The sequence below is a fragment of the Chrysochloris asiatica genome, unplaced genomic scaffold, assembly GCF_000296735.1.
Source record: "Chrysochloris asiatica unplaced genomic scaffold, ChrAsi1.0 scaffold00129, whole genome shotgun sequence".
Lineage (NCBI taxonomy): Eukaryota > Metazoa > Chordata > Mammalia > Afrosoricida > Chrysochloridae > Chrysochloris > Chrysochloris asiatica.
Genome location: NW_006408647.1, coordinates 4,215,196 through 4,242,872, shown reverse-complemented (window position 1 = coordinate 4,242,872; position 27,677 = coordinate 4,215,196). Strand labels below are relative to the sequence as shown.

Sequence of the window (27,677 nt, the reverse complement as noted above, 5' to 3'; positions counted from 1 at the left end):
AGAATAAAGCAGAAACAACAAAATGCTTTCTTCTTGTTGTTGTTAAGTGTTCTTGAGTTGGTTCTGACTCATAGGGACCCCGTATAGAGTTTCCAAGGAGCAGCTGATGAGCATGAACTTCTGATCTTGTGGTTCAAACCAACCAGTGCATTAACCCACAGCACCACATCAGGAATCCAAAATGATTTCTAGAACACGTAAAATCAGAATCGTGAATGGCAAAAAACAGACTCCATTCATCAGACTAGCCTAAAAACAAACAACTCAATAGTAACAAATACACCAGAATATTGATATTATACTATTTCCATAGTGGAACCATTGAGCTGAGAAGTAAAACGATATTATAACAAGATAGTTGGGATATGAGTCATTAACATCACATTCTTTGTTGTTGTTGTTAAGTGCCCTTGAGTGGGCCTTGTATAGGGTTTAAACTAGTGGGTGTGAACGCCCACCCTTGAGGTTAACAGTCCAGTGCTTATCTTGTGCCACAACACTACTCCTGAAACAGAGGTAAAGATTACCCTGATCCACTATACTTCATCTCGGAACCTTGGAGTTCTGTTGTGACACTGTAGAATAAACACTATACTGCATTGTTGATGGTTCAAACTCATCAGCCACTCCTCAGAAAGTCTATAAAGGGTGGCTATGAGTCAGGGACGACTAGATGACACTAACAAGAAGAGCTAGAAGCCCTGGTGTGGTGCTGTTTGCTAAGCACTAGACTTTTAACTGTAAGGTCAGTGGTACAAATTGAGCAATGGGTCCTTGGAAACCCAGCACAGGGTGGCTAAGATACAGAGCTGAATAGATGGCACTTAACAAACAAATGTATTACTATGTGGCATGCATTCATTAATCCATTTGATTTTTGGAGGGTTGATAATGCGTGGATTGTAAACACTAAAATTAGCCTGATTGCAGGAAAACAAAAAAAGTTACACTCTTATTTACAGAGGCATGAGATGATAAAATTGAAAAAAGGAGTGTTACGGATTGAACTGTCTTCCCTAAAAAGAGACATCAACGTCCTAACCTCTGATACTGGTCAATGTGATGTTTCAAAGCAGTCTTTGAAGATGTTATCAGTTAACATGAGGACCTCACTGCACATACTGGACTAGGATGGGCCTTAATACAGGCTGGGTTGTTGTTGCTGCTGTTGAGACGGTTCCTACTCATGTTGTTGTTATTGTTGTGTGCCGTTGAGTCGGTTCCGACCCATAGCAACCCTGAACAGGGTTTCCGAGGCTGTAAATCTTTACGGGAGCAGAAAGCCTTACCTTTCTCCCGTGGAGCAGCTGGTAGTTTTGAACTGCTGACCTTGCGATTCGCAGCCCGATTCGTAACCACTACAGCGACCCCGTAAAGGGTCAAAGAGCAGCTGGTAAGTTTGAACTGCCAACACTGTGGTTGAAACCGACCTTGTGGTCCAGTGCTTTATTTTACAGTGCCACTTCAGGACTTCTGGGTTGTTGTTAGCTGCCCCCAAATTAGTACCTGCTTGTAGCTACTCTATGGACAACAGAGGAGTACTGGTGTGATGCTATAGGATAAGCACTAGACTGTTAATCACCAAGCTGGCAGTTTAAATCCACCAGTCTCTCCTCAGAATCCCTATACAGAGTTGCTATGAGTTGGCACCAACTCGACATCACTTAACAGTAATAACATGGACAACAGAACAAATTGCTGTCCAGTCAGTACTGCACCATCCTTAAAATTGTTAACATGCTCGAGAGCAATGTTGCAGCCACTGTGTCAATCCACCTAGCTGAAGATCTTCCCTTTGTTCACAGACTCTCTATTTCAACAAGCATAATATCCTCTTCCAGGAACTGGTCCCTGCTGATAACATGTCTAAAGTATGAGACAGAATCTCACCATTGTTGTTTCTAAAGAGCACTTAGGTTGTACTTCCTCCAAGACAGATTTGTTTGTTCTTCTGGTCGTCCATGGTACTGTCAATGTTGTCCAATACCATAAGTCAAATGCATCCATTCTTTTCTGGTCTTCCTTATTCATTGTCCAGCTTTCCCATGCATACATGTAAGGTGATTGAAAATATCATGACTTGGGTCAGGCGCACTATAGTCTTCAAAGTGACATCTTGGCTCTTTAATAATTTAAAAGAGGTTATTGCAGCTGATTTATCCAATGCAATACATTGTTGAGTTTATTAACTGCTGTTTCAATGTTATTAACTGCTGTTTCAATTGACTGTGGATCCAAGTAAAATGAAACCCCTGTCAACTTCAATCTTTTCCCCATTATCACGGTGCTATTTAATGGTCCACTTGTAAGGATTTTTGTAAGAAATTTTGTTTTCATTACACTGAGTTGTAATCCAGACTGAAGACTATAGTCTCTGATCTTCATCAGCAAGTGCCTCAAGGATTCCTTTCCTCACTTCCAGCAAGCAAAGTTTTGTCATCTGCATATCACAAATGTTAATGAACCTCCCTCCAATCCAGATGCCAAATTATTCTTCATCTATTCTGGCTTTTCAGATTATCTGCTCAGTATAGAGACTTAGTAAGTAAGACGAAAGAATGAAATGCTGCTGGACATGTTTCCTAATTTTAAACCACTCAGTATACTTGAAACCCTATACAGTAACTGCCACTGAATCTGTGTACAGATTCTTCATGAACACAATGAAGTGTTCCGGAATAACCATTGTTTGCAATGCTATCCATAGTTTGTTATGATTTACACAGTCAAATGCCTTTGCATAATCAATAAAGCACAAGGAAACTATTTCTGGTATTCTTGTCTTTCAAATACGGTCCTGCTGCTGTTAGCAATGATATTTCTCTTCCCACATCCTCTTCAGACTCTGGCTTGAATTTCTGGCAGCTCCCTGTCGATGTACTCCTATAGCTATTTTTAAATTATTTTCAGCAAAATTTTAATTGCATGCAATATTAATGATATTGTTTGATGATTTCCACATTCTGTTGGGTCACCTTTCCTTGCAATGGGCACTAATATGGATCTCTTCCAATCGATTGGCCAGGTAGATGTCTTCCAAATTTCTTAGCATAGATGAGTAAGTGCATCTAGTGCTGCCCCAATTTGTTGAAGTATTTCAATTTGTATTCCATCAATTACCAGAGCCTTTCTCTGTGCCAGTGCCTTCAATGCACTGTGGATTTCTTCCATCAGTATCATTGACCCTTGATCATTTGCTACCTTGAAATGGCTGAACATCAACCATTTCTTTTTGGTACAGTGATTCTGTGTATTCCTTCCATCTTTGTTGGATGCTTTCTGCATCATTCAGTATTTGCCTATGTTGTTGTTGTGAAGTGCTGTCAAGTCGGTTTTGACCAATAGGGACCCTGTATAGGGTTTCCGAGGAGCAGCTGGTGAGCTTGAACCACCGACCTTGCAGTTCAAACGGCTTTGCAGTCTGGCACATTGACCCACAGCGCCACACCAGAATTCATATAGAATCCTTCAATATTTCAAGTCGATACTTGACTTTTTTCTTCAGTTCTTTCAGCTGAAAGAATTTTTTCTTCAGTTCTTTCAGCTGAAAAAAATGCTAAGCATGTTTTTCCCTTTTGGTTTTCTAACTCCAGATCTTTGCACATTTAGTTATAATACTTGACTTTGTCTTCTCAAACTGAACTTTGAAATGTTGTATTCTTTTACCTCCTCACTTCTTTCATTTGCTTTAGTAACTATGAAGGAAAGCAAGTTTCAGAGTCTCTTCTGATATCCATTTTGGTCTTTTCCTTTTTTCTTGTCTTTTAATGACCTTTTACTTTCTTCCTATATGATGTTCTTGATGTCATCCTATAACTATTCTGTTCTCCAATCATTAGTGTCTAATTCATCATATATATTTTGGAGATGATCTCTAAATTCAGGTGGGATATGTTCAAGGTCATATTTTGACTCTTGTGGACTTGTTTTAATTTTCTTCAGCTTCAGCCTGAACTTGAATATGTGCAAAGGATGATCTGTTCCACAGTCTTGTTTTGGCTGAGTTGACATGAAGCTTTTCCACATTCTCTTTCCACAGATGTAGTCAGTTTGATTTCTGTGTATTCCATCTGGTGAGGTCCATGAGCATAGTCATGTTTTATGCTATTTCAAAAAAGGGATCTGTAATGAAAAAATCATTTGTCTTGCAAAATTCTGTCATGCAATCTCCAGCATCATTTCTATCACCAAGGCTATATTGTCCAATGACGGACCCTTCCTCTTTGTTTCCAACCTTTGCATTCCAATTACCAGTAATTATCAATGCATCCTGATTGTATGTTTGATCAATTTCAGACTGAAGAAGTTGATAGAATTCTTTAATTTCCTCATTGCTGGCTTTAATGGTTGGTGTTGGTGAGTAAATTTGAATAAGAGTGGTATTAACTGGTCTTCCTTGTTGTTGTTGTTAAGTGACGTTGAGTTGGTTGCAACCCACAGCTACCCTGTATAGCATTTCCAAGGAGCGGCTGATGAGTTTGAACCACCAACCCTGTGTTTCAAGCCAACTTTGCAGGCCAGCACATTAACACACAGCACCACACCAGAACCCTCTGTTGGCCTATAGATATTACACTATCATAGACAGTGTTGTACTTCAAGATAGATCCTGAAATGTTCTTTTAGATGATGAATGTGATGCCATTCCCGGCAGTGTAAACTATGTGATTGTCTGATTTAAAATTGCCAATACCAGTCCATTTCAGCTTACTAATGCCCAGCATATCGATGTTTATGCTTTCCATTTCATTTTTGACAATTTCCAATTTTCCTAGATTCATTCTTCATACATTTCATGTTCTAATTGTTAATGGATGTTTACAGCTGTTTCTCTTCATTTTCAGTTGTGCCCTGTCCGCAAATGAAGGTCCTAGAAACTTTACTCCATTCATGTCAATTTTAACTTGAGGAGACAGCTCTTTCCCGGTCGTATTTTGAGTGCCTTCCAATGTGAGGGGCTCATCTTCTGGCACTATATCTAACAACATGCTGGTGCTCGTCATCATATTTCAATATTCAATATTCTGGTGCTAACAATGTTCCACTGCTAGTCATAGGGTTTTCAGTGACTAAATATTTGGAAGTAGTCAATTTCTCTTTTTTCCTAGTCTGAGCTCAGCTAAAACCTGTCAATTATGGGTGACTCTATTGTTATTTAAAATATCCATGGCATAGCTTCCAGAATCACAGCAACACACACACCACCACAGTCCAACAAACTGACACATGACTGGTGGAATTATTCCATAGGGCTATTGAAATATGGCTGGCATATCTTAAGCATTTAATAGAAATATTTATCACTATTTTGGTTGCTGTTCATTTTACCCATAGATATTTTTGAAACCCCTATCACTTCACATTGATGTTGATGACTTTTATGACAGCTACCTTCTTGTGAAGAAACCCTCTTCCATGACATATGAATTGTATTAGCTGCAACAACTTACATAACCCCATATTCCTCATTTGAAATAAGGAGAAAATAATATAGTTATGGTTTATTATGTTCCTTTTTTAAAATAATATTTCATTGTGCTTTATGTGAAATTTGACACAGTAAATCTGGTTCCCTATTAACAGTAATACTTAAGCAAATTGTCCCATGTCATTGGTTACTATTTTTACAATGTGTCCATATTCTAATTATTTCCATTCTATTTGCTCTGTTTCCTTTTATCTAACTTTCTCTTCTTTGCTTTTGGGTAAATGTTTACAATTTGGTTTCATATAGGTCTTTGTTTAAGGGAGCACATTATCGATGGGTGAAGTTATTTATTTTTTAAGCCAATCTACTATTTGGTTATAAAGTGATCTCTAGAAACAGCTTCAATTCCAAGTTCAAAGTATATCCTAAAGTGATAGTCTCGATGATTTCCCTCTAGACTGTAGTGATCCACTGGGTCTGGCTGTTTTAGGAATTTGAGTTTTGTTCTACATTTATTTCCCATTTTATTCTGGACCTTTGAGTACATCCCTAGTCAGAATGGCTGGTAGCGCTGAGCACCATCTTCAGTTCTCAGGTTAGATGAGGCTCTGGTTCTTGTGGATTATTAATTGCACGAATTAGTATTTTATTGATTCTTTGGTTTCCTTCATTCTCTTTAGCTCCATATTGGTAGAGACCAGTATTTGTATCTTAGTCAATCACAAGGTTTTAAGACCCCAGGCATATTCATCATACTACAACCTAGAACATTATTTTTGTAAATGATGTTATGCCAATTGACTATGATCCTGAGTCTTTTATCCCAGTACACGAATTCTGTGAGTCGTTTGGGTATATCTAGGAAAACTTCATAACTGTGTCCCCTATATGGTTTGTTATATATGTGGCTATACATGAAGTTGTTGTTAGTGCCATCAAGTTGGTTCTGACTCGTAGAGACCCTGTATAGGATTTCCAAGGAGCGGCTGGTGAATTTGAACCACTTACCTCTTGGTAGTGTAGTAGTTACAAATCGGGCTGCGAACCTAAAGGTCAGCAGTTCAAAACTACCAGCTGTTCTGCAGGATAATGATGAGGATTTCTGCTCCTGTAAAGATTTACAGCCTCAGAAACCCTGTACAGTGTCGCTATGAATTGAAACTGACTCCATGGCAAATAACAACAACAACCTTGCAATTCAAACTGACCTTGTGGCTCAGTGCTTATCCTACAGCACCATACCAGGACTCTGTGGATATAGACACAACACACAAAAGCATGCATTTATATATGCCAACAAAAAAATGGATAAGCACTCAACCATAGGTCAATTTGAACCACAAGGTCAGCAGTTCGAACTCACCAGCCACTCCTTGGAAACCCTATACAGGATCTCTGTGAGTCGGAACCAATTCAATGGCACTTAAAACAGTAACAGATACATCTATATATGTAAGTTCATTTACATGGGACTGTCCCTTTTTCTCATGTACTTCTTAGTGTCTTTATTCATCTTTCTGATTTCACCCATATTTGAGATTGTCCCTCCCATTATACCAAAAGTAACTGCTGTCTACTATCTAGAAAGTGATTCCCCATCATTCTTTCTCCCATCCCTGGTAACCATCAAAAAAACTTTGTGTTACATACACAAAGAACTTTGTGTATATCTGTTCTTGACTTTTTATAATGATGAGACTATAATATTTGCCTTTTTGTGACTGGCTTATTTCACTCAGCATTAAATCTACCAGATTCATCTCTGTTATGTTTTGTGGACTCCTCATTATTTCTTATACTGTTGTTGTTAAGTGCCGTTGAGTTGGTTCTGACTCAAAGTAACCCTGTAGTTTTCAGGGAGTAGCTGGTGGGTTTGAACCGCTAACCTTGCAGTTAGCAGTCCAGTGCATACGTTAGAGCTCCACACAGGGACAGTTGCATAGTATTCCACTGTATTCTGTACCATGGTGAATAATGCTATAATTAATAGAGGTGTGCTTATTATTCATGTCAGTGTTCTTATATGTCTAGGAAATATATATACCTTGGAGTGGGATTTCTGTATCGTAAGCTATTCTTCGTTTTTTGGAGAAGTACTGTCCTATTTTCACCAATGGTTGTACCTTGAATTCTTATATGACTGATTCATACATTGTTGTATTTACTTCTTATAATAGCCATACAGGCAGATAGTGGTAGAGCTAGAACTTGATTCTCATCCAGCTTGACTCAAGCCCATGCAGACAACCATCTCACTCTTTCACATCCTTATTTCCTTTTCCCTTGGAACCTATCTTGCTGAACTAGTAAGGATTTGAGATCATGTGTGCCATTCACTTAGAATGCAGTCCGGGTCTGGTGCTGTGGGATTAAGCACTGGACTGAAAGGTTGGTTTGAACCACAAGGTCAGTGGTTCAAATATACCAACCACTCCTTGGAAACTCTATACAGGGTCACTATGGTTTGGACCAACTCAGTGGCACTTAGCAACAACAATTCACTTAGGAAAGTGTTCAGCAAGTTGTAAGGCTCTAAGCAGTTGGCAATTATTATTATGTGGTCAGAGAAAACAAAGGAAATTTGCAATGAGATGGAAAAACACAAAAGTCACAACAATGGGCTCAAACATACTAACAAGCACCAAGATGGTAGCACAATCATACCCACACATGGCCACCAAGTCAGTTCTGATACAGTGACTCTACAGGACAGGGTAGAACTTCTGCTCCCTAGGCTTTCTGAGACTAAATTTTTAAGGGAGCACACAGCCTCATCTTTCTCCTGCAGAGTGGCTGGCGGGTTTGAACCACAGAGCTTGTAGTTGGCAACCTAATGCTTAACCCATTGCATCACCAGGTATTGTTGTTGTCAAGCGCTGTGGTTCTGACTATGGTTCTGATACCATAGTGATCATGTGTAGGGTTACCAAGGAGTGGCTGGGGGGTTTCAAACACCAAGCTTGCAGGCAGCAATCCAGTGTTTATCCTACAGTGCCACAACTGGACTCCAGGTATAGGACCAAGCAATGCTTCACTCTGTTATCCATAAGGTCACCATGACACGGAGCTGACTCAACAGCAACTAACAGCAACATTATTATGTGAGATGCTATGTCCTATCCTAAGCTACATTTCACTCATTCCCAGAATCACTCTACATCAGGCTATCTTATCACTGAATATATGGCAAGGTCATAGCCTTAAAACTTTGTTAAGTAAAGCTTGTTATTGTTGCTTTTAGGTGGACTCAAGTCAATTCCAACTCATAGTGAACTCATGGGACAGAGGAGAAGTGCCCCATGGGGTTTTGTAGGCTGTACTCTTTATTGGGAACACTGAATGTTTTACAATTAAAATTTTTTAAAACATTAAAAGGAAGAACACTGAATGTTTTAAAATTAAGAAAGGTGTGTGACAGGGTTGCATTCTTTCACCATAATTATGCAACCTGTATGCTGAGCAAATAATCCGAGAAGCTGGGTTATAGGAAGAAAAACGTGGCATCAGGATTGGAGCAGTCTCATTAACAACCTGCCATATGCAGATGATACAAACATGCTTGCTGAAAGTGAAGAGGACTTAAAACATTTACTGATGAAGATCAAAAAGCACAGCCTTCGGTATGAATTACATCTCAATGTAAAGCAAAGAAAAATCCTCACCACTGGACCAATAAACAACATTCTGATCAATGGAGAAAAGACTGAAGTTGTCAAGGACTTCATTCTTCTTCGATCAACTATCAACACTCAAGGAAGCAGCAGTCAAGAGATCAGACGACGTATTGCATTGGGCAAATTTGCTGCACAAGACCTTTTTAAAGTGTTGAAGAGCAAAGACGTCAGCTTGAGGACTAAGGTGAGCCTGACCCAAGCCATGGTATTTTCAATAACCTCATATGCATGTGAAAGCTGAACAATGAATAAGGAAGACCGTAGAAGAATTGATGCTTTTGTGTTATGGTGTTGGGGAAGAATATTGAAAGTGCCATGGGCTGCCAAAAGAACCAATAGACCCATTTTGGAAGAAGTGCAGCCAGAGTGCTCCTTAGAGGCCAAGATGGCCAAACTTCATCTCTCATACTTTGGACATATTGTCAGGAGGGAGCAGTCACTGGAGAAGAATATCATGTTTAGTAGGGTAGAGGGTCAGAGAAAAAGGGGAAGACCCCCAACGAGATGGATTGGCCAAGTGGCAGCATCGATGGCAATGGCAGCGAGGTTGGCCCAGGATCAGACAGTGTTTTGTTCTGCTGTGCATAAGGTCGCTATGGGTCGGTACCGATTCAATGGCACCTAACAACAACAACAACAACAACAACAATCTTTATTGGAGCAGATCGCCAAGCCTTTCTCCCATGAAGCCTCTGAGTGGTTCCAACTGACAACCTTTCCTTTGCAGTCAAACAGTGAAACAGGGATCTAATAAATACAAAACTATAAGGAAGAAATGAAGAAAATCAAACATGGGCATGGTGGCTGTCAGCACAGATATAAGCACCATTCCAAGTATACAGATGTTGCTGTAATGTAACATTTGACTGCAAAAAATAATTGAAGATTATTGCCAAATTTATAATGACATCTTCTGGAGATTTTAGGAGGGAAGTGAAATTCTAATGTCAGGACATATTCAGCTGTGGAAAGCTAATACTCAGTGCCTCCTAGAATAAAACCAAATGATATTTATGGATATTATATTATGCCCAAAATTGTAGACTTGAAATCAGCTAAATGTATACTGACATAAAGCAAGTGCCAAAAAGGCCCACTTTCCTCTGCATTAAATCACATGCCATCAACAGTATTCAAAGAGAGTCAACTTTCCTACCATTGATTCTTTAACCACTTACAATCTAACTTCTGCTCTTACTACTTTAAAAAAAATCCACTATTAGTATTCCAGCACCAGGAATCCTAGAGTGGTATGGTAAGATAAGGACTGGATGGTTAACTGCAAGGTTGGCGGTTCAAACCCAGTAGCCACTCCTTGGAAACCCTATACAGAGTTGATATAAGTCGGAAATACCTGATGGCACTAAACAACAACAAAACACCAAATCTAAAACTTTTTATATGCCTTTACTGTGTAGATTTATTTTTAGTAAAAATATTCTATCCACAATCATTTTCAAGTAACTCTTCCTTTGATTTTCAAACATTTCAGTGTCTTGGTTCTAGCTTTGTATACTTTTTCTCTGTCCTATTTTCCAAAGGGGATTTTTTCTAAAGAATCTTAAGCTAATTCTTTCCTCACTTGTTAACCCATCATCTTATCTTATCCTGTAGTTTCAACTCTCACTTTGTGTCACTTCAGCTGTGTGTTCCCTCCAGCACTGACACTGTATCAGGGTTCTAGTCATGTGATCCCAAGTGTTTGCTAAACTATTTCAATGCAATGTCTCACCATGATCATCAATGCAACATAACTAAAACTAAACATATCGTACATTCTTCTGACTTTATTCTGACCAATTTTACCAAGCATAAAGCCAGAAACCAATTCCATCTTTATCTTCTTTCTAAACTTCAGATCCAAGAACTACTGAATTTTCACTTGGCTCCAAAAACTACTGCATTTTCACTTCAGTGTCTTTCAGTTTTATTCTATAGCTGCTTTTTTTTTTTTTTAGCTAAACCTGGAAAAAACTCCATCTATAGCTATAGGCTTGGATGTAAGTCCACTACAGATCTGATCTATCTCACCTCATCTCCTTCACAATCTGTCTTTCTCTATATCTCTCTGACTAATGCCATACTGGATTCATGGTATGGTGCTATAGCATCAGCACTGGACTGAAAACCACAAGGTCGGCAGTTCAAATCCACTGGCTGCTCTTCACAAGCCAGATACAGGGTCGCTATGAGTCAGAACTGACTCGACGGCACTTAACAACAACTACAGTGCCATCTCTTGCTCTGCCCTGTTTTGTCTACCCAGGTTTTTGCTTGGTATTTGTGGCAAAACTATTGATGAGACGACCGAATATGCCTTGTAAGACCATTCTCCTTGGTTTCCTTCCAGCTTTGGGCTATCTAGGTGACACAGTTTGGCCAATGAGAAGTGGGAGGAAGTCTCCTGTGAAATTCCTGGGGAAGATTTGGTTTCCTTAATACAGATTCTTGTCCCTTATCATTCCTGATGATACAGATGTTTGGACTTGCCTTTTTTTGCAGTCATGACAGGTTAAATTATACTTAACAGACTTCAATAATACTTAACTGAATTATGTAAATAATATTTTTTCAAACAGTATGTGACAAAAATACACTCATGCTTATTTTCCCCTAAGAAAGGTAGCACTTTCTTAGTTTGGTGACCCCTTTGAAATCTGTTCTTTGAGTCACTGATTTCAGCCACACCCTACTATTGACCACCACTCATCTGTCAGTTTGTTGCACTTTAGTGGCTTGCATGTTGCTGTGATTCTGGAGGAAATTCCACTGGTATTTTAAATACCAGCAAGGTCAACAATAGGAGCTCTGGTAGCGTAGTGGTTACGAATCGGGCTGTGAACTGCAAGGTCAGCAGTTCGAAACTACCAGCAGTTCTGCGGGAGAAAGATGAGGCTTTCTGTTCCCATAAAGATTTATAGCCTCAGAAACCCTGTGCAGGGTCGCTATGAATCGGAACCAACTCCACGGCACATAATAACAACAACAACAAGGTCAACAATGGTGGACAGGTTTCAACTGAGCTTCCAAATGAAGACAAACTAGGAAAAAGGAGAGAAGGACTACTTCCAAATATTAAGTCACTGAAAACCTTACGAATAGCAGTGGAACACTGTCAGCACCAGAATATTGAATATTGAAACATGATGAAGAGCACCAGAATATCATCAGATATGATGCTGGAAGATGAGCCCCTCAGGTTGGAAGGTGCTCAAAATATGACTAGGGAAGAGCTGCTTCCTCAAAGTAGAGTTGACCATGATGACAAACTTTCATTTGCTCATGGGGCACAACTCAAAATGAAGAGAAACAGCTGCAAACATCCATTAATCATTGGAACATGGGATGCACAAAGTATGAATCTAGGAAAATTGGAAATTGTCAAAATGAAATGCAATGCATTAACATCAATACCCTAGGCATTAGTGAGCTGAAATGGTATAGGCTATTTTGAATATGAGAATCACATGGTTTACTATGCTGGGAATGACAAACTACAGAGGAAAAATATCGTATTCATCATCAAAAAGAACATATCAAGGTGTATCTTGAAGTACATTGCTGTTTGTGATAGGATTCAATGCATATGCCTACAAGACCAGTTAATATGACTATTATTCAAATTTATGTACCAATCACTAAATCTGGTGAGGATGAAATTGAAGAATTCTATCAAGCTCTTCAGTCTGAAATTGATTAAACATGCAATCAAGATGCATTGATAATTACTGGTGATTGGAATGCAAAGACTGGAAACAAAGAAGAAGGGTCAGTAGTTGGAAAACATGGCCTTGGTGATAGAAATGATGCTGGAGATTGAACGATAGAATTCTGTAAGACCAAAGATTTCTTCATTGCAAATAACATTTTTCAACAACTTTTTTTTTTTTTTTTTATGACTGTACACATGGATCTCACCAGATGGAATACATAGAAATCAAATTTACTACATCTGTGTAAAGAGAAGGTAGATAAGCTCTATATCATCAGCCAAAACAAGGCTAGGGGCAGACTGTGGAACAGACCATCAATTGCCCATATGCAAGTTCATACTGAAACTGAAGAAAATTAAAACAAATCCACAAGAGCCAAAAATAATCTTGAATATATCCCACCTGAATTTAACGATAATCTCAAGAACAGATGTGATGCAATAGACACTAAAGACCAAAGACCAGAAAAATTGTGGGATGACATTAAGATCTCATACAGGAAGAAAGTAAAAGGTCATTAAGAAGACAAGAAAGAAAGAAAATACCAAAATGAATGCGAAAAGAGACTCTGAAACTTGTCCTCCAGCATGATGCTAAAGCAAATGGAAGAAATGAAGAGGTAAAAGAGCTGAATAGGAAATTTCAAAAGGCAGCTTGAGAAGATAAAAGCATATACTGAAAGGAACATGTGCAAAGCCCCAGAATTAGAAAAACTGAAAGGGAAGAATATGCTCAGCATTCCTCAAGCTGAAGGAACTAAATTAAAAAAAAAATCAAGTCTCAACTTGAAATATTGAAGGATTCTATGGTCAAAATATTGAATAATACAGAGAGCAATAAAAGAAGATAGAAGGAATACACAGAATCTCTGTACCAGAAAGATATGGCCGATGTTCAACTATTTCAAGAGGTAGCATAGAATCAATAGCCAATGACACTGAAGGAAGAAGCCCAAGCTGCCTTGAAGTAATAAGCAAAGAACAAGGCTCCAGGAATTGGTGGAATACAAACTGAAATCTTTCAAAACTGATGCAGTACTGGAGGCACTCACTCATATATGCCAAGACATTTGGAAGACAACTACCTGGCCAACTGACTGGAAGAGATCCATATTTGTGCTCATTCCAAAGACAAGTGACCCAACAGAATGTGGAAATCATAGGTCAGTATCATTAACATCCCACACAAGCAAAATTTTGCTAAAGATCATTCAAAAACAGCATCAGGCTACCAGTATAATCTTATACCATTCCCTCTTCTTGAAAAGTGTCTCTTTTTGTCTTCCAAAATTTACCCATTTATCAAATCCTAGTTCAAGAGTCACCTATTCCACAAAAAAATTATTTAGAATGAAAGAATTTTCAGTTTTCTTTATATAGTTTTAAAAGGTATATAGTATTGCTGTTGTTGTTGTTGTTGTTAAGTGCCTTCAAGTTGATTTCAACTCAAAGTGACCCTTATAGGGCTTCCAAGGAAAAGCTGGTGAGTTTCAACCACCAACCTTGCAGTTCAAATGGCTTTGTAGTCTGGAGCATTAACTCACAGAACCACACCAGGACTCCATACAACTACACAATTATTCATGCACCCATGAAATTATCAGCTACTTGAGAACAATAATGAAATAATTATATTTTATTTATACATTCAACAAATATAAATGGAGTCCTTACTGTTTTAGGTGACAGTGGTGTGAACAAGACCAACAGGTCCTTGTTTTCATGGAGTATATGCTCTAAGTAGTGCATATTTTACCAGTAATAAGGAACTCTGGTAGCGTAGTGGTTATGAATCAGGCTGCTAACCTCATGGTCAGCAGTTCGAAACTACCAGATATTCCATGGGAGAACGATGAGGCTTTCTGCTCCCGTAAAGATTTACAGCCTCGGAAACCCTGTACAGGGTCACTATGAGTCAGAACCGACTCCATGGTACTTAACAACAACAAGTAATTATGTAACAAAATAGGATAATTTCAGATTAAGATTGGGTGGTAAAGGAAGTACTCCATCTGAAATGGAATCTCAGTAAAGAGAACAGCTTAATTACAAGAAGACCAGAAGAAGTCCAATGAAAAGAAAGTCCTGAGTTGACAACAAGCGTAGTGTGGAGGACTGTGTGGTTGGAGGAGAAGACTAGTGTGAAATGAGGTTGTAGAGGTGAGCAAGGGTCAAATCATGAAGGTTCGTGGAGGTCAAGGAAAGCAGTTTGGATTTCCTTATAAGATCTTAAACAGGAGAGTAATACAGTCTAATTTACAATGTAAAATGATCTCTGTGGCTGCTTTGTAGAGAACGGATTTTCCAGGTTAAGAGTGGAAGGAAGAAGATTGATTGCAAGGCTACTGCAGAAATCAGGAACATGAGGTGATAGAAGCTTGAATCAGTGGTACTTGTAGAGACAGAGAGATGAATAGATTTGTAGTCTTTAATGTATCAAGCACTGCATCTTGCATATGGTAGATATTCAATGCAATGGCTAAATATATTTCAAAATAATTTGAATGTTTCAAAATAATTTCACATTATTAACCTCAATATTTTATTCAAGTGTTTTACTTTGTATATATAGCTTAACATATTCCAGGGGAGAGTGATGGCCCCATAAGATAAGCACTGGACTGAGACCCATAAGGTCTGTGGTTCGAACCTGTAAACCACTCCACAGAAGAAACATGAGATTTTTTGCTCTCACAAAGTTTTTAAAAGCCTCAGAAACCCTATTAAGGGTTGCTATGAGTTGGAACCAACTCAACAGGACTTAGGAACAACAACAAAAAAACCATATTCCTGTTTGACAGTTGAGGAGCCAAAGATAAGAAAATAGGATAAATCTAAGTAAAATGCAGAGGCCTCATAAAGGAAAATCATCTAACAATGAGCTGAGGTGTTTAAGTTTGAAGAGTCATGTTGTTGTTGTTAAATGCTGTTAAGTCGGTTCCTACTCATAGCAATCTTGTATAGGGTTTACGAGGAGTGGCTGGTGGGTTTGAATCACTGATCTTGTGGTTAACAGTCCAGTGCTTATCCTATATATAGTTCCATACCATCACTCCTTGAAGGGGCATGGTAGTGGTGGAAGTTTGTTGTCGAATCAGTTCCATTTCATGGCAACCCTGTAGATGGTTTCCAGGGCTGTACATCTATACGGAAGCAGAAAGCCTCATCTTTGTCCCAAGGAATGGCTGGTGGACTCGAACTGTCGACATTGCAGTTAGCAGCCCAAGGCATAACCACTATGTTACCAGGGCTGTTTGAAAGCTCATAGTGTTACTTTAAGGGAGTAAACAAATCACTAGAAACAAATGGTAAAATATTTAATTCAAAATCAATAATGTTAGAATAAAAATAGAAAGAATGTTCAAATACAAACATCTACATTTTAAAGTAAAGAATTTCCAGGCATAATAAGCTAGAGTTATGTTTCTGAGCAGAGGATGTGGATAAAATTGATTTTTATTAAATTGAAGACTTTTCCAGTTCTAGGATACTTATTTTCTGGAAATGTAAAACCTTCATTATCCCTACTATTTGTTATTAAAAGTGCTGTTGAGTCTGTTCCGACTCACAGCAACTCTGTATAGGGTTTCCAAGGAGTGGCTGGTGGATTACTAAAATCTTACTATCTTGAGATGATAAATTTTCTAAGTGCCCAACACTACCATTATTTATAAAATTCTAAGCACACTGAAAGTGACCTGCTTTGTTTCTAAGTTAAGAATTCTAGAAAATACAGTGAATTCAATGGGATATAATTCTCCTTCACAAATATCTCTCTTGACTTAGTTTCAGACCTAAGAAGATCCATCCTGTATTAGAATTTATTCCAAATTTCTCCAATACAAAGCAAAGTCCAGGAGACAATGGGATCACTTTCTGCCACTTCCCACCTGAAATAGTAAGTGGCCCCTGGATGCTGTGAAATTTGGCCTCTGTCAGTGTGAAAACTGGCTGAAATCTGTATGGAAGGCAGTCTGGGTTTGTCAAAGCAGTTCATGAACTTGGGCCAAACTTGTAAGGAACCTGGTCCAAGACTTAGTTTGTAATGCAACATGAAGCTAGGTGAATTTCACATGGTTTCAGGTTTCATCCTGAAAAAAATTGGCCTAGCTTTACAATCAATCATCACTCTTTGGAATGATGAAAGCCAATACACCTTTTGAAAATGACGACTGCATGCATCCTGATGACAGCTAAGCTGTGAACCACCCCGAGGCTTCCTTTGCCAAAAGAAGATTTCTCCAAATGGAAACTGTTTCCCTCTTACCTGGAAAGGGCAAGTTGAGTGATTTTGATATTGTGTGAAAGAAATAATACTCAATACATGGACACATGCCATGTGAAGCAAGTCCCACATACACAGCAAGTGGCTAAACTTTAATCATTTAACGCTCTGAGAGTTTCATTCTATTGATGTCCATGACAGTAGATTTCATGTTTAATCCACCTTGACCATTAAGATGGGCTCCTAAATAGAAGCTAGTCATCAGCTACAATAACTGTCAAGTGAAATGAAATACTCTGAGGTATAATCATTACTTCTATATTAAGAAATAGTTGAAGACTAGACAGGAAAGTAAATCATAGCATACATTTTACTTAGTTTAGGAAACACAAAGTGATAGTAAGAGTACAGAACTTTTAGGTTTGCACTAGCAGCAGCTTCTTTTGCAATAAAACCCCCATTGCAGTATAAACGAACTCAATGCATTTTATAGCAAGATCGATCTCATTTCTGATTTCAACCTGAAGGTTTTAAATGTGCTTTTCCACTGTAAAAAGAAACGACTCTCTTCAACCAGATACTTGCTTTTGTGCATAGTGACATGAGAAAATTGAGAGGTATGTCTGAACAGAGTCACTACATCATTAGAACAGTATGTCTGAACATTGGGGTAATAAGTCACAGATGTGAAACAGAGGACTTGGCACTACCAAGGTAACAACAAAGTATTCACCATTGTGTTATAATGGTTAAAGGAGCCACATTTGAGAAGAATAAAAGAACATCCCTCCTCCTTGAAATACCAGTGTGTTATACTTTTTACCAACATTCAGCTATTATTCAAACTTATGATGGATAAGAAATATAAAATGCATTAATTTCTCCATAATCTATAATAAAACATATTCATGCAACAGCACATGAAGTTTAACTGTAGAAAAAAAAAAAAAAAAAAAAGCCAAATGAAATAGAAATCCATGTGATCTCTATTTTACAATGCAATGCATACAATTCTGAAAGACCCAATTGCAGAGGTGGTTGTTGTTGGCTTTTAGAAGTGATTCTGACTCAATAATCAGTAGGACTTAACTCCTGTAACAGGTTCCATTTATAGGCATCAAGTTATATAATGCAACAGGGTATACCCATTCATTGGTATTAAGGCCTTTTCTCTTAATGATGTCGTATTTTGCCAGCTGCTACTAAACCATGCAATACAAAGCCAGTTATGAAGCTAGTTACCCTTAATCAATGAGTTTCTAGCTGAAAACAAATTTCTCCCCAGGATAGGAAGGGCACAACTTACCCGAGGTCCCTGGTCACCTTGTTCTCCCTGTAGAGTAGTAAGATGAGATACTAGCTTTAGCACAAAGACATATATGTGACGTTCACTTGTAAAAAATCACAATATAATAAATATAATGTAGGTTATGCCAGTAAGAATTTCCACTAATGCGATTTGTTTCTCTTAAACATCTTCTTACCTTGTCACCTTTCGGACCAGGAGGACCCTGGAAAAAAAGAAAGAAATAGAAAAAGAAAAAAACATTAGTTGAAAATAATTGTTCCTTGAATAGATCAGCTAGTGTCACAAGATACACGTAGAGAACACTGAAATTTGTCAGTCAATGAAGTTTCTAAAAAAGATATTGCGTTCTAAACTATAATGTAAATATGATATATTTACAGTGATGATAATAATGGTCAATAAGTATATACAGATAGATATATAGTACATGTTATTAGTATACTGTTGTTATTAAGTGCCGACAAGTCAGTTCCAATTCATAACGACTCAGCATAGGTCTTCCAAAGAGCAGCTGGTGAGTTTGAACCGCCAACCTTATGGTTCAACCCAACCTTGCAGACCTGTACTTATCCTACAGTGCCACACCAGGATATAATATGCTGCATAAATTTTTCTCAGCTAAAGAAACAACAGTGTCAGCAATGCAGAAGACCCCGTTTTAATCTTATCCCAGTAGTCAGAACCACTGTTAGGACCTCTGACAGCACACACTAATTAGTTTTTTATTTTATTAATGAAATCATCAAGTTTGTGTTTGGCTTCTTTTGCTCAATATTTGCAAATGTTACCCATAATTTTATGTGTAGTTGAAGATTTTTCATTCTTATTGTTTTACAGTATTCCACTGTGTGAATATCCCATGATTTATGTAATTTATCGGTTATCCAGGTTTTGGCTACTACTATAAATATTGCTACTATCAACATTCTAAGGAACTCTGGTAGCATAGTGCTTACGAGTTGGGTAGCTAACCTCAAGGTCAGCAGTTTGAAACTACCAGCCATTCCATGGGAGAAAGATGAAGCTTTCTGCTTCCATAAAGATTTACAGCATTGGAAACCCTATGCAGGGTCGCTATGAGTCAGAACCAACTCCAAGGCACACCACCACCACCACCATTCTAGCACATGTCATTTGGTTAAATAATAAAAAAAAAAAAAGCATATGCATTTCTGTTGGGTGTCTCCTTAGAGCTGGAACTGTTAGGTTATAGAGTAAACACATATTTAGTTTTACTGTGTGTATGTGTTAAGTGCCGCTGAGTTGGTTCTGACTTATAGAAACCCTGTATAATGTTTCTGAAGAGCAGCTGGTGAGCTTGAACTGCCAAACTTGCAGTTCAAACAGATTTTGCAGTCCAGTGCATTAACCCACAGTACCACACCATGTCTTCTAGATACTGACAAATAGTTTCCCAAAGTGGTTGTAACAATTTACACTTCCATCTGTAATATATACAATTTTCAGTTCTCCCATATCATTACTGGATTCCTGGTGTGGTGCTGTGGGTTAAATGCGCCAGATTGAAAAGCCATTAGAACTGCAGGTTGGAAGTTCAAGCTCACCAGCTGCTCCTCGGAAACCCTATATAGGGTTGCTATGGGTCGGAACCAACTCAACGGTACTTAACAACAACAACATCATTACTGAATTAAAAAAAAAAATTGCTGTAAATTATTGTAGGGTTTACAGAGCAGATCATCAATTCTCCATTAAGCAATTCATACACATTTTGTTTCATCTCATTGATTGCAATGCCCTCAATGTAATAGATAATTTATATCACTTCCTCCTTGTGTTTCCCATTTCCATTCCTCCTTTGCTAACCCTTCTGAACTTTGTCTTTGGGTAAATGCTTCCATTTTTATCTCAAATGGTTGATTATTCTAAGGTGTGAGTATCTCACTTACATGGCTAGATCTTGTTGTTCCTCTTATAGATCTATCTATTGCTTGTCAGAAAACTGAGTCAAGTGGGTGAGTTCAGTTCCAGACCTGGTCCTTAGTCATCCTTCAGGTCTGGAACTAAATTCATCCCCATGGCTCAATCTTTAGGCAAACAATTTTTGCTTTTTAATCAGGCATTCAGGTTGGGGTCCAACTGTTTTACACTGTTGTTTAAAAATGTACCTTCCTGGTAATTTGTTGAGGTGAACATTTTCGAAACATTTATCAGTCATTTTCATAGTATTTGCCATGAAGTGTCTGCTAAAAAAATTTGCCCCTTTTCTATTGACTTGCCCTTTTGATGTGCATGGTGTGGTACTGTAGGATAAGCACTGGAGTGCTAACCACAAAGTTGGTGGTTTAAGTTCACCAGCTGCTCCTTGGAAACCCTACACAGGGTCACTGTGAGTCAGAACCAACTTGATGGAACTTAACAACAACAACACTTATATATTTTATGTTATGCATTGTACACGTGTATATAGATTTTGACATACTGTCATTGTTGTTTTTGTTAAGTGCGATCAAGTTGGTTCCAAACCACATGCTAGTTGGCTTCAAATAGATTATGAACAAATGTAACTAAGGGATAATTTTCCATGAAGTTAGAACTCCCCTCATATATATAGAGACAGAACAAGTGAGAGATTGATTGGTATTCTTTATGTGTTCTAGATAAGGAGCTCTGGTAGCATACTAGTTATGAGTGAGGCTGCTAACCTCAAGATCAGAAGTTCGAAACTACTAGCTATTCAGTGGGAGAAAAATGAGGCTTTCTACTCCAATTAAGATTTAAAGCTTCACAGTGATGGAGGCAGAGATAATGACGTGGAGAGATGGAACAACTGGGGACTTTAGACACAGAGAGGGAGAGGGACTATGTGCTGACGACCAGGGGACAGGCTTGCAGGGTATAACCTTTGGTTGGCTGATAATTCATGGAAGGGATTGTAACCATGGCAATGAAACGATATACGATAGGATGAATGTAAAACTAATGTTCTCCCATGTAATCTATCATATAATTCACAATAAAACATTAAAAAGAAAAAAAAGATTTACAGCTTCAGAAACCCTATAAAGGGTTGCTACGAGTTGGAACCAACTCCATGGCACACTACCACCATATGTTCTGGATATGAGACTTTTATTAAATACAATTGTTGAAAATATCTTATCCATCCTATGGACTTCTCTTTCAAGCTCTTAATGGTGCTTTTGATGAACAGATGTTGTTAATTTTAATATAACTCAATTTATCACTTTTTTTTTTTCTTTAAGAGTTGCAAGTTTGTGTATTCTGCTTTAAAAAAATCTATTCTTAATTCAAGGTCATGAAGAAGATGTTCTATGTTTACTGCAAAATCAATATGCTTTCTTTATGATTTTACAAACTTTGTTGTTGTTGTTGTTGTTGTTATTGTTGAGAATATACACAGCAAGAATATACACAGCAAATTCAAGCGTTTCTACATGTACTGTTTAGGGACACTGGAGACATTCTGCAAGGCATCCATCCACATTCTCCTCTGAGTTGTTCCTCCCATTAATATCAACTCATGGCCTCCAAAGTTTCTATCTAATTTTTTGAGTTGCTGATGTCAATTACATCTTATATATATAGTTCTTAAAATAGAAAAAATGTCAATGCAGACGTTTTTACGAATTTATTGTTTTATCTTTCAAATTTACATCTGAGTTAATCAAGAATTGATTCTATATAGAATGTGAAGTGAAAGTCAAGATATCTTTTTTCCCATATGGATATCAAATAAGCCCAACACCATTTATTGAAAATACATCTTTTCTCCATTGTAGTATTGAATTACCTTTGTCATTAATCAGGGTTTTTTAGAAATCTCTATTTTGTTCTATCTGCAAACCATAATGCAATTGTGGTTTTATTGTTGTTGTTGTTTAAACAAAAATGATAGTAGGAAATACTAATTTGAGGCACCAAAAATATTGACTTTTGTAGCTTTTAAAGATGAAGCTATGTTTTTTTTCAGTGGTCAGACCACTTGAGGAATTGAGGCCTTTCATCAATCTCTTGCCTGCATCCTTTGCAGGACCAGGAGACAGGAAGACGTCTAGACAGGAAGTAACTCTAAGTCTTTAGCAAAGTACCCTCCTCTTAGGTCCCAGTAGAGACTGCTATGTCACAGAAGGTGTGAATGTAGGCAAGCTCTGCCTACCAGAAAAATCTCCTTCAGTTGTGACACTCTGGGTAATAGCTGTGTGGTTATCATGAAATTAATAATAATAATCACATGGTCATATTTTATATATTTTACCTTTACCTACAAAGAATTTTCACCTGTTACCACATTTAATCTTCCCCAGAATCTAGTAAGGAACGTACTGATTTTCATTTTATGCTGTTTTAGGTACCATCGAGTCAGACCACAATTCACAGCAACCCCACACACCACATGGGGAACAAAATGCTGCGTGATCCTGCACCATCTCTTGAGGAGTTGGAAATTGAGCTGTTGTGTTTCACAAGGTTTTCATTGGCTGGTTTTCAGAACTACATCACCAGCCCTTTCTTTTTCATCTATTTTAGTCTGTAATCTTTGCTGAAATCTCTTTAGCATGATAGGAGCACTCAACTCTCCAATGACAGACAGGTATGGCTGTTCATGAGATGCATTAGTGGGAATCAAACATTATTCTCCTAAATAAAGTGAGAATTCTACCAATAAACCACCCAAAGACCCCTTTTCCAGAGAAGAAACTTCAGGGTGGACCTCTTATAAGAGAGTCAGCCAGGATATTAGCATAGTACGTGCATCTTTGAATGCAGCAGTACAGACACAATGTACTGTGACACAGCTCAAGAACTAAACTGTCAGAAAAAGTGATGCCCATATATCATGTGCCTGCCTTTAACAGACGCCTCCTCAAATGCCTCCTAATTACACTTCCCACAATGTCATGGAAACTGGCCGGGGTAGCTCAAGTTCAAAATGAGACAAAGGGAAACTGAAAAGGTATAGGGAGAGGTGTGGAGGAATGAAGTAATGGCATCAACTTGACAAAACCCTTTTATTTCTTACTCAAAAAAAAAAAATCTTTTTGCCATTTAAACAAAAACAGAAAAGGGACCTAAGATAATGATTTTTCTTAATGCATTCAGGAGTTTTTACTAATGTTTTTGGTAAATCAAGTAGTGTGTAGGGAGTACAGTTTGTGTGCCGATTTCGGCAAAATTGTTGTTGTTGTTGTTTAGTGCCATTGAGTTGATTACAACTCATAGAGACCCTGTATAAGGTTTCCGAGGAGCAGCTGGTGAATTTGAACTACTGACCTTGCAGTTCAAACCGACCTTGTGGTTGAGTGCTTATCCTATAGCGCCATACCAGGACTCCTTCAGCAAAATTAGATTTAAGAAATATACTTAGTCACATCTCAAATGCTCACAATTGTTGTACATTATTTTATTTTTATTATTTTATTGGTGGTAGGAGAAAGAAAAGAAAACTAAGAAGACAACCACCAATAATTTTAAGAAATATAATGGAGGCTCTACTCTGAAATGGTAAGGAGCTCTGGTAGCGTAATGGTTACGAATCGGGCTGCGAACCTTAAGGTCAGCGGTTCGAAACTACCAGCAGTTCCGCGGGAGAAAGATGAGGCTCTCTACTCCCGTAAGGATTTACACCCTCGGAAACCCTGTACAGGGTCGCTATGGGTCGGAACCGACTCGACGGCACTTAACAACAACAACAACAACTCTGAAATGGTAAATATGAAATCATAACTCTATTGTGATTTTTATAGACATTTGTTGAGTGCTTACAAAGAATTATTTGGCAGTGTTCTAGACAGTGGTGTAAAGTATGGTAGGGGAAGTTGATATAGAAAAATATGACCTCTGTCCTGGAAAAGCTCAGCAGCTTAGTGTCAAACACTTCTTACCTATGAGCATGAAGAAAAATGACCCATAGAAAATCCAACTACTTTCAGTTCAGCTGTTACTGAATGACCCTTCCCAACAGCCAGTACCTCCCAAATAGGTTTCTCCTCTTTAAAGCTGATTTCCTTTTGCTCGTGAGATTTCAGAGACCAGAATCTGTCGTTACGCCAGTCCGCTACAGCATTTTGTTAGGCTACGTGGCACATTCACAGTCTAAGCTTTCCTGAAATTATTCTACAGTGACTTTAGTGGGGGCAGAAACTCTCTTTTTTCCCCCAAATGTAGTCACTGATGCCAAAGCCTCCCATGTCAACTCCAGATCTTCAGCCAGCGTAGCACAAGCAGGGATGTGTAATTCATGAACACATGGAAATTTGCATTCACAATTGAGTAATAAATACGGCTGTTTCCAAAGGGGTTGCTGCTCTTTGCAGACAGAATGGCGTCCTGGCACCTGCTAGCTCAAGCCAGAACCAGAGCAGAGGTCACCCTCCACTCACAGCTGTGGGGGTTCCTTCGGACACAAACAGACCCCACATGTGCGTTTGGGATTAGTGGCAGGTGTTTTCTTCTGCTCTAACTGATACTTCACTGCAAATATGAGTTAAATCTGAAGAAAAAGAGTGAGCTCTCATAGTAAACATAGATCATATTTCAGATTTGGGAGCTATGGTTCTTTTCTAAGTCAGAACAAGATTAGTAATCTTTAAAAAGTAAAGGTAGACAATTATTTACGTGTGCTATTTTATCTTTAGAATGAAAAACTAACAATAATAACAACAACAAAAACTAACAAATTGTCAATAATACAAAGTAATGAAATATTTGAAAACTGAATGTAGTAAGCCCAATAACATTTTACCTTCTAATGAAACCAAACTAACAGCCTAATATTTCATGGTTATATTTGATGTTCACTTAATAATCTCAATGGCTGGTTGGGAACCATTTGAAGATGAAATTTTGTTGCTAAAACAAGGTTGAGATCAACTGGAAGGGAAGGAGGTAAAATTAACCCTAAGTTATATGGTGAAATGAAGTCATGAGTAAGTGAATAGTGAGTCATAGCTTCTTATGGAATCCTTGTCTTGGTCTGCTTTGAATGTCAAAGACAGAACTTTCATAGGACCTATTTTAATAAATGGTGTGACCCTGAGAGTTAAAGCACTGGACTGCAAAGTCAATTTGAACTGCAAGGTTGGAAGGTCAAGCTTACCAGCTGCTCCTTGGAAACCCTATACAGGGTCACTATGGGTTGGAAATGACTTACCATCACTTAACAAGAACAACAATTTAAATAAATACATAATACTATTGAAATGATCTAATTATGTTTATCTAATTAAACCACAACCCAACCCATTACCACCCAGTAAATTCCGACTCATAATGAGTAAGTCCACAGGAGAGGACAGAACTGCCCCACAGGGTTTCCTGGGAAGTAGACTGCCACATTTTTCTCCTTTGAAGTGGTTGGTAGGTTTAAACTGCAGAACTTAGAGATTGTTGTTATTAAGTGCTGTCAAATCAAGTCCAACTCACAGTGCCCCTGTATAGGTTTTATGCAGACCAGCTAGTGAGTTTGAACTGACCTTTTGGTCTAGTGCTTATCTTACAGAGCCACAACAGGGTTCCTTCAGGTTAGTAAGGCATCCTAAAATGTATAAATGTGCTAATAAAGTTTTGTTATTAGTGTGATAATTCAGCAGTTGGAACATTTTACTTTTAAAAGCATTATTAATTCACTAGCAAACTTTTTACATATAAAAGTCTATACCAAGCTTCAATCTTACTGTAGTGGTTAAGTGCCATTGTGTCAGTTATGATTCATAGCAACCCTGAATAGAGTTTCCAAGAAGTGGTTGGTGGGTTTGAACAAGCTTCAAACTAGTCCTATTCAAATGATTTAAAATTCAGGATTTACAGTAACACACTTTATCTTTGTACCAAGACTATGCTGTGAGTCTCTGCCTACATCAATTTCAGCCTCCACAAGTCTATTTCTTCTCATATAACCACAATCTTTTGTGATGCTCTATTTTATATTTCAACTACATAAGACAAAACTAAAAGCAAAGAACCGATGTTTGTCGCAACACTACTCACAATAGCAAAAAGATAGAGCCATCCTAACTTCCTTTCAATGAAAGAATGGATAAACAAACTTTGGTACATACACACCATAATACTATGTAATGGTGAAGAGTAACGGTGAATCTGTGAAACACCTTGTAACATGGATAAACCTGGAAGATATTTTGTTGAGTGAAATTAATTAATCACAAAAGGACAAATATTGTAAGAGATCACATCTGGGAACTTAAAAGCTCATGAGTGACAATCTAAGGTACAACAATTGGTCTCTCCAGGTGCAGAAGAAATAAGAGTGATGAGAATAGAAGTTTCTTGGACTCAACTAATCCAATAGACTAATGGAACATATGAACAACAGTTTCCACAACTCTGAGATCAGAAGAACTAGATGGTGCTCCACTCACTACCAACTGCTCTGAAAGGGATCATATTAGAAGGTCCTGGATAGGGTGAGAGAAAACGTAGAACAAATCTCAAAATTATTTTTTAAAAAAGACAGGGATTACTGATCTGAAACAGACAGGAGGAACCCTAGACTATATCCCTCAGGCACCCTATAGGTCTGGAAAGGAACTCACCCTTGTGGCCCAATTTTCAGACAAGTAGTTAATAGGTATATCAAATGGGGGACAAGAACACCAGTCATACATTGTTGTTGTTGTTAAGTGCTGTCAAGTTGGTTCTAACACATAGAGACCCTATATAGGGTTTCCAAAGAGCGGCTAAAGCAAAAAGTCATTGAGAAGACAGGAAAGAAGGAAAACGTCAAAATGGATGTTAGAAGAGACACTGAAACTTACTTTCCAGCGTAGAGAAGCTAAAGCAAATGGAGGAAATGAGGAGGTACAAGAGCTGAATAGAAAATTTCAAAGATCAGCTCGTGAAGATAAAGCCAAATATTACAGTAAAATGTGCAAAGATCTGGAATCAGAAAACCAAAAAGGAAGAACACACTCAGCATTTCTCAAGCTGAGGGAACTGAAAAAGAAACTCAAGCCTCAACTTTTGTTACAGAAAGATTCTCTGGGCAAATTATTGAATGATGCAGAAAGCATCAAGAGAAGATGGAAGGAATGCACAGAGTGACTGTACCAAAAGGAAATAATGTTCAACCATTTCAAGAGGTAGCATATGATCAAAAGCCAATGATACTTAGGGAGGAAGTCCAAGGTGCATTGAAGGAATTGGCAAAGAACAAGGCACCATGAATTGATGGAATAAAAATTGAATTCTTTCAAGAAAGTGGGGCGGCACAAGAGGCACTCACTCATCTCTGCCAAGAAATTTGTAAGACAACTATCTGGCCAACGTATTGGAAGAGATCCATATTTGTGCCCATTCCAAAGAGAGGTGATCCAACGGAACTGGAA

At 38.1% G+C, this 27,677-nt stretch overlaps 1 protein-coding gene across 1 annotated transcript in view; it reads right to left on the bottom strand.

The window, feature by feature from the left end:
• Positions 1-27,677, bottom strand: part of COL25A1 (collagen, type XXV, alpha 1) — a 668,242-nt gene that overhangs the window by 204,150 nt on the left and 436,415 nt on the right. The window contains exons 6-7 of the mRNA XM_006869318.1: positions 18,524-18,550; positions 18,346-18,372 (exon numbers count right to left, since the gene is read on the bottom strand). Of these exons, the coding sequence (XP_006869380.1) occupies positions 18,346-18,372; positions 18,524-18,550 (54 nt within the window). The remainder of the gene's footprint in view (positions 1-18,345; positions 18,373-18,523; positions 18,551-27,677) is intronic.